General features: G+C 39.0%; 1 protein-coding gene across 1 annotated transcript in view; it reads right to left on the bottom strand.

Annotated features, from left to right (window-relative positions):
* Nucleotides 1-14189, bottom strand: part of THSD7A (thrombospondin type 1 domain containing 7A) — a 440791-nt gene that overhangs the window by 161963 nt on the left and 264639 nt on the right. The window contains exons 5-6 of the mRNA XM_024767036.1: nucleotides 12679-12834; nucleotides 11149-11361 (exon numbers count right to left, since the gene is read on the bottom strand). Of these exons, the coding sequence (XP_024622804.1) occupies nucleotides 11149-11361; nucleotides 12679-12834 (369 nt within the window). The remainder of the gene's footprint in view (nucleotides 1-11148; nucleotides 11362-12678; nucleotides 12835-14189) is intronic.

Here is a 14189-nt window from a genome sequence, read left to right as displayed (position 1 = left end):
ATAAAATGTACAATGATGTAATAAACAGAAGGACAGAAAGACGACTGGTAAAAGGACCAGATGAGATCAGGGGAGACATTCTGTGATTCCCGAATAGCTCTGAACTTTATGCAGAAGGCAAGAGGAAGCCAGCAAGAGATTTTAAGCAGTTAAATTATATGATCAAGAGAGGATGTTTGGTGGGAGACCTGTGAATCCCCAGATAAGGAAAATCTGATCCCAGGATCTCACTATCTCTATTAACTGCCTTAACTCTTCCTAGACAATCAGTTTAACTCTTTTAACCCCTTCCATTGTTGCAACCCTTATCTAAGGCTCACAACTGTCTCTCACCTGAATTATTGCAATAGCCTCTTCACTGTTTCTTATCTACTCTTTCAAAGTTGATTCTCAACAAAGCAACATAAAGGATTCTTTAAAAACAAAAGTCATCTCCCGTTACTTGTCTGCTCAAACCCTCCAATAGATTCCAACTTAGTCAGACTGAAAGCCAAAGCCCCTTAGTGGTCTCACTCCTCCATAAACTCCTCTAACCTCATCCCTGATTATTCTGCCCCTAATTCACGCTATGCCAACCACACTGGCCACCTTGTTGTCCCTGAGATTCAAAGCAGTTCCCATCTCAGGGTCTTGCATTTGGTGTTCCTTCTGCCTAGAACATTATCTTCCCAGATTCTCATGGGGATGGCTTCTCCACCTCCTTTATGTCACTTCACAGTTGTCACTCTATCAGCAGGACTGAGCAAATTGTGGTGCTATCAACTAGGTGAGGAAAACTGGAGGAGAAACCAGTTTTGGAGGAGAGATGATGAGTTTGACTTTGCTACATACGGATTTTGAAATGCCAGTAGGGTTTAGCTGGAGCTTCCAGGTAGAGCTCAAAAGCAGAAGGTTGAAAGGGAATGTTAACATTTAAACAGGAAGCACAGAAAGAATACAGCATACAGGAAACAGAGGAAGTAGCCTGTGGTAGATTAAATATGTCTACAAATTCTGACAAGAAACTCCCATCAAAAGGTATAATTGAGTCCATTATCCCTGGAATCTGGCCAGCCCTGGGACTGTCTTTGACCCTTATGACTGTTCCAGAACCCAGGCATTACAAGGTCTTTCATCTGTTTTGCCCTTCTGGAACACTGCCCTGGGATCACCTTGAAAAGAAGCTGGTCTAGTCTACAGGGCTATGACAAGACACATAGAGGAAAAATGAAGTACCTACATTGATATTAGTGAGGCCAACTTGGACATCATCCATGCCAGCCCTCCAGCTCACTGCAGCTGCACCAGTGATCCCAGGAGGAACCAACAGAGGAACTGCCCAGCCAACCAACAGAATTGAGAAAATTTTTTAAAAAAATCATTAAGTTTTGGGTGGTTTGTTACGCAGCATACGTATCTGGTAGACAACTTGGTACCTAGAAATGGGGTGCTTCTTTACCATAAACCTAAAACATATAGCAATGGATTTGAGACTTGGGGTAGGTAAAGGTTAAAAAATAGGTGAGAAGATTGTTAATGGAGGATGGAGACAGAAAAGGTTGTTAATGGAAGATGTAACATCATCATGTTACATATTGATAGAAAAATTCTCAGAACAGTTGCTTATAGAAACTTGCAAGACAGAAAACATATCTAATGGACCTATAAATCTAGACATTTCCAGAAAAGAGGTTAGAAGTGTCAATTTAATTTTTTTATCCTGAGAATGATGATATAGGGAGAGAAATAAACTAAAAAAGGAATAATCAGTGTGCAGTTGGAATTAGGATGATGCCATGATATACTGAAATGGAAAATAAAATTGTTTCTCACCCCTGGTTAGCTGGTAAAAGATTTTCAGAGAAATATATGGCCTAAGGTAAAAATCAGCTCAAGGATGTAGCTAAAAATTCTTTGATAAGACCTCAGAAAGATTTAAGTGGTATTTAGAAGACTCCCTGACTTTTAAAAGGCCTCTAAAAATCTTAAAGGTAGTTTCCACAGCAGCCTCATACATGGCCCAAAGTAAAGAGAGGCTTTTTCAAAAACAAATTATCCAAATTACGGATATGGCTTTGGTGCCACGGAGTGACTTCCAATGAGATTCTTAAAAAACCCAAAACCATTTAAGAGTGTTATATTGATAAAAACACTGTCAGCTTGGTCTTAGAGAAACTGCAATATTTCAAAATGAATAAAAGGACTCCAGGCTCTCCGATTTACATGCGCAGAAGGCAGACTGAGAAAGTTCCTCAGCTATAAGCGTGAGCCATTTCTTATGGAAAAGGCAAGACATCTTATGGAAAATCCAAGATCCCAGGGTGAAGAACAAAGAGCCAAGGAGAAAAATGGGCTACGGAACCACTCTCAGAAAACAAAAATAGGCTTAGATCAAGGAATTTTCCCTGCCCCTGGTATAGGGGAGACAGGCTGGGTCCTAGAATTGATGTAGACCAGAAACTGCTGAACGTTTCCTATTTTTCCTGGCAGCCACGGCTCACGGGCCCGGCCGCTCCGCGGCATGTGGGATCTTCCCAGACCGGGGCACGAACCCTTGTCCCCTGCATCGGCAGGCGGACTCTCAACCACTGCGCCACCAGGGAAGCCCTATTTTTCTCATCTTTGAGTGGGAGAGTCTATTCTGATTTTCTGGTCCCTGTTACATCATTGTATGTTGTATGTGTGGAGAAGGTTATCCTGTCTTTTTTTGTTCAAAGCCCTCTGATTCAAGAGTAGCCATACCCTAGAAATCAAAATTTCCGATTTCAATCTGAAATCAGGTTCTTTGTGACAAGTAACATAAAACAAGGATTATATGAAGTCATTATCTTAAAGAAAATCATTTTTCATAAATCACTTTGTGAAAAGCACCACACTAGTGTATAGTAAGATCTTGAAGGAATATGTATGTTAGGTGCAGGACAAAAGAGTTTCATTTTGGGGGGAAAGTTAATTATCTGAATGATTCAAATTTTTATTACATCTACAAATTAAAATATCTTTCAATATGAGAGTTATATTTTCCATGTCTTGACACCTTAAATAATTATTCAGACCTTCAGCTAAACAGATAGAATCTGTAGGACTGAGTCCTTTCTAAACTCACAGGAAAGGTTTCTCAATACAGGATTTAACTAATAATAAGAAGATTTAAGCGCTACAATAAACTCCTTTTTTAAAACTTAGAAAGGAATAACAATATACAAGTCAGGGACATAAACGCTTGAAATTTACACGTTTTTAAAATAAGCACTAATCCTATCATCTGAGATAATTTTTTTTGATGTGTGCGTGCTATTATGTGGAAGATACATAGCACAATTCTGTTTAAGAAGTCAAGTTCTATAATTTTAATTTGATCAAATGAGACTGTCATATTATTTGTACATAATAAGAGCCTATATATTTATTTTTATATTTTCTGATTTATTTTTCCCCTCAAAAAAATCTATAATTAAAGGATAGCATTAAATGACTTTGAAATGCACAGGAAAGAATTTGACAGATTGCCTCATGGGGCAAAACAGAGCTCAAAGCAAATATGTGAAAAAAATACAAATAAGAAAAGAGTAGCCACACCCAAATTGTTGTCCCCGAGATGCCTCATCTATATTTGAACTAGATGCAGAACATGAGGTAGTGAACTTTAAGACTGATGGCATAACTGCATGAGAATTCTGATGGTCTCCGGTGGAAATGGGGTGTACTTTGCATGCGGGAGGAGTGAAAACAATTGTGACCAGAGGGTGGACTGTAGTGAATTAAATTCTTTGCCACAATTCTTCATAACGTCTCTCATCAAGCGGTAGAGCCTATTTCTCTCCTCATTAAATCTGAGTTGTCATCAGGACTTCCTTTGACCAAAAGAATGTGGCCGAAGTGACACTGTAAAAGTTCAAGAGGCTTGTCAGCTTCTGTTTCTGTCCTTATAAAAGCAGTGCCCTACAACCACCAGGTAAGGAATCTGGTCTAGCTTAACGGAGAATGAGAGCCCCTGTGAAGAAGCACCGATGCACCTTAGCAGGCAGTTAGCATCAGATGCAAAATACGTGAGGGAGCCCATCTTGGATCTTCCTCCAGTCACAGCCAAACCTCTCCGAGTGAGCACAGTAAAACTGGAACAGGAACTCCGCAGAATCATGAGAAATCCTAACTGGTTTTGTTTTCAGCCAGTGAGTTTTGAAGTGGTTTGTTATCCGGCAACAGTTAAATGATACACGGCCTGAGAGGGAGGAAAGACATCAGAGGAATGGAGAATCAATGAAAGCAAGGGAAAACGAAGTCTGACAGGGGAGATAAGAGATGAGCAAAGTCACAGAAGCAAAAAAGGGAAGGATAAGGTAAGGGATGAGATGCATCTGTTAGGTTGAAAGATGTGCCTTCTATCGTACTGGCTTTTACTGACCCAGCTATGAGAAAACCGGCTGCCCTGGGTTGTGTTAAGGCATTTGACCACTTATAAAGCGAAAGGCTGTTTTCTCTTGCATTTGCCATTTGAAGTGGTAGATAAAACTTAGGGGGAAATTTATATCATCCTATTAAGTGGCAAGCAAACTACTGTTCACTCAACTTTCATCTGAGGTTTCTGCTATAACTAACCTACTTTAAAGAAGAAAATTCCCTATAAAACGCTACTCTTTGCTAAGACATTGCTATGCAAAAGAAAGCTGGCTCAATCCTGATGGCTTCCTTACAAACAAAAAAATACTTTTTATTTACAGTATATCAAAAGATATTATAATACACATACCACACACACACACACACACACACACACAGAGAAGATAGATCAGGGTATCTGATGCCAGATTTTTTAAGGCCAGAATAAAATTGTGATTACTACAAACCAACACTGAAGAATAACCTATTGTCTTAAATGTTCTAAAAGGCTGTAATGACTTTCATCTTTACAACAAATTGAATAGAGAATCACAGTGCAATTATAGGAAACAAACTCTTACCAACAGTGTTAGATGATCCTAATTGTAAAGTAAGGGACCTTAGATTTAAGCATAATATCCAACCTAATTATATTGCAAACGCATTAAATGGCATAGCATTCTACAGGAAGGAAACTCCTTAGTTGATTTATTGCTTAAATTACGGAAAAACAATTCAGTTATAGGACGTATTCTTGCATTTAAAAGATCAGCTTTTCCATGTAATGACTGTGTAATTTGTGTTAAGAAGCAGATTCCAGTTCCAAAGAGTGATCATGCTTTTGAGATTGTGTTCTCAGCTAGCTCTACAGATATTTCAATTGATCTGAACTTGAGCTCTTGCCAAAGTTTTTGAAGCAAATCCTAGGTTAGTTTCCCTTATAAACTTAAACAAATTTTAACTTAAGTTTTCATCACTCCTCGTGTATTACGATGTTCTTGTCCATCACTGATATTTAATTATGAAAAAATATAGCACAAAAGGTATTATCCTGACGGAAAAAAGCAAAAATACGCTTTTTGTCTCCTCTGTCTCACAATTTATCAGTCATTTCTAGGGTGATCTTATTACTTATTCTCCAAAGCAGGACAATTTCGGGGACAAATGGGAGTGCTATCAATAACGACCTCAAGAAAATGGTACTACCCTGATCAAACCCATGAGACCACATCACCCATTTCATACCAAAGGGTATTTCCAGTTACCTGTGGCCATCCTCAAACTTTTTCTCTTTCTTCCTTAAGATCCTTACTCTCACTTCTCCTCCTAGAACTATTTTTCATTCTCTTTTAACATTCCCAAACTGCTTACCTCTCTCCCCATACTACCAGAAGTAACTTAAAAATTCTCTTATTTTGCAGAACTCAGGTCTTCTCTTATTATCCAGGCAATGCAGATTTGTCAACCAAAATTGTCCCAAAGTGTTTCCCTAAACTGGAAACTATATCCTCATGGGGATTCCTCTGTAGTATAGAAGACACTGTTACCAGGTTTTAGGTTTGCTTTAGTATACACACATTTATATTCCTTCCCACCATATTTGGATCTCCCTCCTGTACAGTGTTCTTGCCCAGTTTGGATCCCTGAAGACTCCTTTTACTGGATCTTTGCACCCATCTATCAGATTCTGCTGCTTATATCTCATTCTTGACCTTTAGCTGAATGGCCTTGGGCACTAGGGTGGTCTGGCCAATATAGAGAGCTGGAAGTTTCCTGGACCCACCTTCCTCCTCCCAGCCAGCATCTGTGCACCAATCGTGGCTGGTGTGAGAGTATAAAATCCCAGCTCCTTTACTTCTAAAGCTAGAAGCTTTAGGGTTTAATTTACACTCCAGTGTCTCACCTAATTAGACTGAGACTGCAACTCTGGTGTTCCCTGCAGAAAACAGTTAACTTAGCAGGCCTGAGACTGTTATCCTTAGACATTTGCTCACTAGGCTGGCCTCTGGCTTGCCTCTGGGACCTTGAATTTCTGGAGGGCTCCACATTCTCTAAATGATAAGTGTTGCTCAGTGGGCTTAAAGTATTCAGACAAACAACGTGCCTTCTATTGAACACCTGCTTTCCTTCTGGGAGTCTGGAACTTTGGTATGTGTTAGGCAGAGGGTGACTGCATGGCTGAGCCAATATAAACCCTGGACTCCTAGGCTCAGGTGAGTTTCCCAGGTAGACAACACTTCACTGGTGGAAAAATTATGCATCATCAGTTTGACTCCACTGGGAAAGGACTCTTGGAAGCTTGTGCCTGGTTTTCTCTGGACTTTGCCCCATGTGCCTTTTTCTCTTGCTAATTTTGCTTTGTACTCTTTTGACGAAATGAATCATAGCTGCGGGTATGACCATATGCTGAGTTCTGTAAGTTCCCCTAGTTAATTAAAGAACCTGGGGGCTGTCTTGGGAACCCAAGACACACTCTCCTTTCACTATTTTGCTTCTTTATTTCCCCTTCTCTTACTGGCTTCCCCTGGAAGCACATCTTTAATAAACCGTGGGCATCTTAATCCTTGACATGGCCTATGTTTCTAGGAGGGCTTACGAATATTCTCAACCAGACAAAATATTAGTTTCAACTATAAGCTCTGTAGTTTCTCTCTTTCTATTCCTGGAATGATTTGCTCCTTACCCTGTCCTCTTTATTCCACATATCTCTATCCCCCTCCAAACTGTTACTCTTTAATAAATATATATTTGGACAAATTGATTCAGTGTTTATATAGTTTGTAAATTGTATACAAATTGTAGTACAAGCCTTAAAATAGAGCAGAGCAGTACCTCGCCCCATTTCTCCCCACACTGAGCCCTGTTTTCCAGAGACAAAAATTTTCCATTTTTTTAAGGAGCTTATTCCTGATTTACCTCAAGATATCAGGGATGCCCTTACATTCCTCTTAATACTGAATACCTGGGGAAAGAAGAGTACAACATAAACTACTTGGGAAATAAATAGCATTCAAGTCTTCCCTTCCATCTACTCATATGTGGATACATATCTCATTCCAGTAGGAAAAAACTGGTGGTAAAAATTCAGAAAGACTAAGCAGTCTCATGACAAGCCCGTGCCTGGGATATTAAGTTCATCTTCAACCATCCTTCACGGTCAGTTCTTTTGGTACTTCTGATGCTATACAGAAATGGCTCCCCCCCAAAAAAAAGGCAGAAAAAGTTACTTTAAAGGCTTGCTTCAGTATTACTCTCTTAGCGTTCTTAATCATAGGTCTTCTTCAGCATTACCCAAATCCAGCCAGTATGCTTTGGTGCTGGGAATCTTTGGGTAACAGAATCAGGTCTGAGGTTCCACCGAAACAATCCTGTTGTCATTTTACTATAGTGATTCACAAACTTCACTGTGTATCAGAACTATCCAGAGAGCTTCATAAAAATGCGGCTTTCTGGGACTTGCCTCCGTAGACTGTAACTAAGTCCACAGATAAGACAGGAACCTGACACTCCTTTACAAATACCAATAACAAAACTGTGGTTTTGAAATTCACACAGAAAGGTGTCAATACTCTAATATCTAGAATAGAACACATGGTAATGAAATATAGACGGTATCATTTATCTTTTTTCAACAGAGGGGAGGGAAATATGGAAACAATACTTGGTTTACAGTATCCTTAAGTAATCAATAAGATTATAGATTAGTTTTTGACTTTCAGCCTAATAGCCTTGCTTTCTTCTGTCTCTAACCAACCAATTTGGGAAACAAAATACTCTTGCCTCACCAATTTACACCTTTAAATAAAACACAAACAAATTTTGCAGAAACTGAAAGAAAGCAGATTTGGGGTTTTCTCATAGGTTCAACATTCTCTAGGATTCCACTGGGCACCCTGACCCATTACCACCAGACCTTTAGAGTAGCTCCTGTATTTGTGCCCACAGGTCTGGGATTGCTTTTCTGACAATCTTTAAATTATGAGTAATATTTGTTTTCTGTTACACCTAAAATGTTTCTCTCTTCCTGGACAGTCTAATTGTCTTCTGAGTTCTCTTTCACCTTGCATTTTTGTTACATCCCTCTGTCAGACAATCTACATAAAACTCCTCCTGGGTGCTCTCTCAACCCTCTGTCAACCCTGTTCCTTAGAAGACAATTGGAAAATGGACAATCACAGCAGCAGCCAATCCTAATGATCTCAGAAGCCTGGGTAAAGAACACTTCAGAAAAAAGACTTTAAATGCTTTGAGATAGGTCATTAACAAAGTGGTGAAATTTGTGAGGAAGGTGGGAGAAAAAAACAGTCTTTCTACTATTTGCTAGATTCACTCTAGAATTAGGCTCTAATTCTTCACTTCCCTAGTTGAGCTTTAACTTAATTATAAAACAAAATCTATAGCCACAGCCAAGCCTAGAGGTAGAGTCTGTACAACTAATCAACTTTAATTCCCTGGGCTCGATTTAATTACAAAACGACATTTGGTGCAGCTGCGAAACACTTACCAGGTGACCACATAATACTGTTGTAGTATTTACAAGTCTCCAGCGTTTGCACTGATTCGCACAGCACAATTATGTTTCAGTTATATATAAATTTGAACAGCCTCTAGGATTTATAATAAAACACTTTCTTGATTTTATATACTCCTGTAGTTGAGGCAGTTAAAACACTGAATTGTACAATAACTAATATATGTCAGGGAGTAAAATGTGATGACAGAGGAGATGTCCTGATAATGAACAATAATAACAAACTGAATATTAGCAACACATTTCTGACCTTTTAAAATTAATTCTGTTTGTTAGGTGGACAAAGTGAAACCAGCTTATGTATACTGAGTTATCAATTTGCCTTTTAGGTTATAACATACATTACTTTCCAACATAACTAGACAAATCTAACTCATTCTTCTTCTCGTTCTTTAATGTTCCACAAGACAATTTAGGAGGTGATTATATGTGCTACATAATATTTTTTAGCTGACAGAATTAAAATTAACCACTGTTGTTTTTAAAATAGCCACCTCCTCCAGTACTTTTCAAATATACTCAATTTGCACAAACATCCAGGAAGACCACTGCAATACGTGAGACCTGATTTTTCATTTTATAATATTTAGGCAGAGGTTCCATGCACAACTAACTTTTCATCTTAAGAGTTTTTTTCAACTTAGCCCATGCAAATATACTTTTTATAATATCTGGGATCCCAGTTCCTCCCTAGGTCCTCCCTATCCTATAGGAAGGTAAGAAAAATTATTTAAATTGAGAAAAAGGAATCAAGAAGCAGTATCATTAAGGAAGTCACTAACGATACTAAAATAAATATGACCCTTACTGTTTCTACAGCAACTCAGAAAGTGATAGAGAGTGCCTTTTAAGTCAAATTAGGATTTTAAGCACAACAGAATACGTTCTCTTTTTCCTAGATGTTAATCTCCTTTTCTTTCCCTTTAGAGTAGAACTGATTAAACGCTAAAGAGAGGATGTATCATAGCTAATTACATCTACAGAGAAAAAAGCGGCATTCATCGTAAAATAGCTGGGGCAATAATCCCCTCTTCACCTTCCAACTTCAAGTGCTGGTTCAGATTTTACCTGATGCTGTCCTGCATGACTACCTTGGACCCTGGACAAAGACAGCTCTGTAGGTTTCAAAGTTGAAAGGCTAATTTCTCAGTACTAGCAGTGTCTGTCAGTCTCTTACCCCAGAGAGTATCTTTCTCTACTGAGCAGTGATTGAGTCACAGGAGGTAACAATTCTGCTTGCTGGAAGAAAATAGGATGGAAGGAATCACGACGGTTACCAGATGTTCCAGTGCCCCTGAGGGGGCACCAGAACGTTCCTGCATATGCTGTAAACAGCATCAACTGTCAACCATGGGACCCCGGGGTGTGGCGCTCACGCTGCTCTGATGTGCAGAGTCTCAGAGTTGGAAGAACCTTGAAGAGGCTCTTAGCCAGAGGTTTTACACTACGTCTCGGGGAGTTCTTTGTTTCCTAAGTGTGATTCAGGCACTGCTGAACAATAAGGGGGAATCTCCCTGAAACAGTTGCAGCACTCTTGGAAGGAATGTAAAGATCTTAAGTCAGGGCTAAAAGCAAGACAGGATATTTTATCCAACAAAAATCAGTCGTAAAAGTCCAAGGTAATTCCTATGGTTCAAGGAAAGAACTTTGTGGAAAATCCCTGTCCCAGTGGCTCTAGGACATTCCTAGAAGGGAGGCCCTAGAGCTCAGAAGGTTGATTCAGGAACTCTAGGCTGCAATAGGCCTCGTGGCTCGGAAGTCTGGAAATTAAAATATATTACTAGGACACAGTATCAGGGTGGGAGATGAAGGCTTCTAAAGGCAAGTCAACCAATGCTTACAACCCTTCTTTATTTACATATCACTTTCCATGGCAAATAGGAAAATAAAACACTTAGAAAAATGTTACCTTTCCTTGTTATTTTAAAATTTGTCAACTTTACACATTGCCTTGATGATGGTTTCTTATCCTATGATACCTGTTTTCAAAGTAAAGAATACCTTGTGATTGTTCAAGAGCCTCTCCACAGCCACCATCAGGAAGGAAGAAAGGAAGGAAGGGAGGAAGGAAGGAAGGGAGGGAGGGAGGGAGGAAGGAAGTGAGGGGAGGAAAGGAAGGAAAGGAAGGGGCAGCTATTTCTGTGTTTGTAAATGGAACCAGCTATGATGTGAGAAGACATGAGATTTTAACATAAGGAAAACCGTATCTCCAGGGTCAAACAGACATCCATAAAAACAGGATAGATAATCTTTCTCACCATCACTGTTGATGCACACAACCTCTTGAATCTGAGTGCCTGGACCACACTCCCTTCCATTATCTGGTTCACAGTCTCCTAGCCTCACTGCTTTCCAGTCATAGCAGGATGGCTCCTCACAGGGAATGGCTTCCAGTAAGTGAGGGCAGTTGCCGGTGCCCCCAGAGCCTCCAGTGGGCTCATTGGTAATGTGCCGTTTCCTCAGTTTAAAACCTGAATTGTTGGGGAAGGAAAATATTTACTGTTACCAACATGTGCTGAATATTTCAGAAGGCTGAATGAAACTCCAAGTGAAAGCTGGATGAGTGTAGAGGGTAGAATTCATATCTGCTTTAATCACCAGTGTATCCTCAAACTCTAGATTAATATGAGCTCATTAACAATTTATTAAATGAATAAACAGAATGGCCAAAGAGAGACTTTTGGTGTCAGCTTACTACAGTAAAAGTCAAGCAAGGATGGGCTGGAGAGAGATAAAGAGAAAGAGAGACAGAGAGGGAGGTGATTGGTTGATTGGAAAGTCTGTAGTTGTAAAATGTTCAAAGACACAATAAAATCTCAACCTATTCAGAAATATTCATGACCAGACACAAGTGCTATTATTTTGAATTCCTCAACAGGATCACCTGGTTAAATTTGAAAAGGAACCTCTGAGAAGTTGGATGGTTTCAGGAAACTGTCTCTTGAAGCCTTAGTTGCATTTAGACTCTCCAGAAATTTGAATTCGGGATATAAACCATCTGGGCTCTAACAAGGAGTATTCAAAGTCCTGCTATGTGCTTTAATAACACCTAAGTGTTGCCCTTTCTGACAATGTATAACAAAATTAATAAGTCTGTCTACTGCTATGTGAATATATTGGAATCACTAGAAAACTGTCCTTTGAAACAAAATAGAAAAATGTTTTCAATTACTAGATCATGTGAAAATTACTCTACCATGCCGAACATGTAGTAAACAATTGCATTTATTCTATTCCTTTTAGATATATTATTTGCATCATAAAAGCAATATTCATTATTTGTTTGTTTACCTTCAAAGTAATAAGTAGTTCTGTTTATTAGGCACTAGCTACAGGTCAGGCAATGAAATAAGTGCTTTATGCTTATCTCATTGAGTCTTTAAAGAAAACTTGGGTGCCAGATCATATTACATCCCTTTTACAGATAAGGGAACAAAGATTTAAATAAGTTAATTAACTTATCTAAACAACAGAGGACAGACTAGGTTTTCCAATCCACGTCAGTCTGACACCACAGCTCATCTTAACCACTGCACCAACCGCGTCAGATGCTCTCCATCTGTTGTCTAAATTAACAAGCATCTTGCCTACGTTCTGCAGTTTTAATCTTCTGGTATCATCACCAGAATAGGTCTATAATTCTTTTGTGCTAAACATCAATACTCTTTAGCCATTCTGGAAAATACTGCAAATGAATGATCACAGGAACACAGAGCAGCATTTGTTAATAATTCATGGTTTGACCCAAATGATGGGAGTTTTAAGCATGCCATTTTAATATTACATACCTTTTTTGCCTTGCTGGTCATTACAATTTTCGTAAGTACAAGGTCCCCAAGCTGTCCAGGGTGAAACCTCACTTTCAATAGGACAGGGAATGTGGCACAGCTGTGTCGTGTTAGGGATAGGGCCAGCACATGATTTCAAGTCCACTGGTTTTGAGGCTGTTCGGAGAAAAACAGAGGTTCCTTAAGAATTAAACAGATTGCTATGGTCAATAATATGATTTTTCAGAGCAGTTTTGTGTATGGAGAAGGAAAATGCTTAAAGAAGTGCCACCAAGACATTACTCGAATGCTTCTCAGTTCCATCCTGAGAATAAAAGGAGAGAGAAGGAGTGGGGGGAAAAGAAGCAGTGTAGTATAGTCAAAGGAAACTGGGCTAGAAGTCTTGCAGATTGTTTGATCACCAGCTTCACCACTAATTAGTCATGCAATTAATAATGCTGAGTCTAACTTTCCTAGTCAGTAAAATAATCCTTACAGTTAATTTTATTTCTAAAATTTTATAGTTAGGTTCTAAAAAAGTAGAATTTAGAGGACTGAACAGAGTAGGAGGGGAACTACAGCTTTAACGTATATGGAAAAAGTCTCCACTGAGTGGCTCTGGCAGAGAAGTCCCCCTTCCCTTTCGGTCTGCAGAAAGGTAACTGATGGATATGATGAAGGAAGAGCTCAGGCCACCCAATGGGGCAACTCTATCTCCGACTGCATGACTCACCAGATACTTTCCAGAACTTTAAGAATATACTATTTGCATATGTGATCCAAAGCTCAGAACTGCTAAGGGGACAAATTTATAATTGTCCACGTATGTTCATGAGTTGACCAATGAACTGTGTATAAATACTGCTAGCCCTTGCTTCTCTTCTGCTATGATGACTGCAGTTTGGCTATTTTGTACAGCACATATATTTGATAGTTAACGTCAGAAGGTGTCCACAGTTCTGATTAAAAATGACTGAGTAAGAATGATACTTAAAACTTTATGGACAACACAAGAGAATCAAGTTTACTACTGTCATAAAAATTTTGAGATGTAAATGTCTTAAGACACACATTTCCTTTAATAAAAGCTAGACTGTGTTACTCTCTGATACTTTGAAATGCCCATGCATGTAGCATAGAAGCCTGAAATAATAAGAGGTCTTAGCTAATTCTCATTCTCTTTATGTAAAGGACTATCAAATTCCAATTGCATGGGATTGCATATAGAAGCTCACAGAGAAAATATTTTCAACTATATTATCCTAAGTTTTAAATAAAAGTACTAAATATATCTATCTGCTTGTAGTATAAACACTAAAGCAAACTGCAGATACTTGTATATCCCTCAACTTTCTGCACACAGAATCATAAATGCTACCTAAAGACTATCATCTCCTCTTTCTGCCACAGCTTTTCAGTTCTGAAAAATATTCTATAGATTTTGTTTTTTATTTTTTCTTCCTGGGAGTACTTATTTTCATCCCCTCCCACTCTCCCTCCCTCATCACCCACCCCACCCCGGAACACACACA

The sequence above is a fragment of the Neophocaena asiaeorientalis genome, unplaced genomic scaffold, assembly GCF_003031525.2.
Source record: "Neophocaena asiaeorientalis asiaeorientalis breed wild unplaced genomic scaffold, Neophocaena_asiaeorientalis_V1.1 scaffold70, whole genome shotgun sequence".
Classification (NCBI taxonomy): Eukaryota; Metazoa; Chordata; class Mammalia; order Artiodactyla; family Phocoenidae; genus Neophocaena; species Neophocaena asiaeorientalis.
This window is presented reverse-complemented; position numbering and strand designations above follow the sequence as displayed.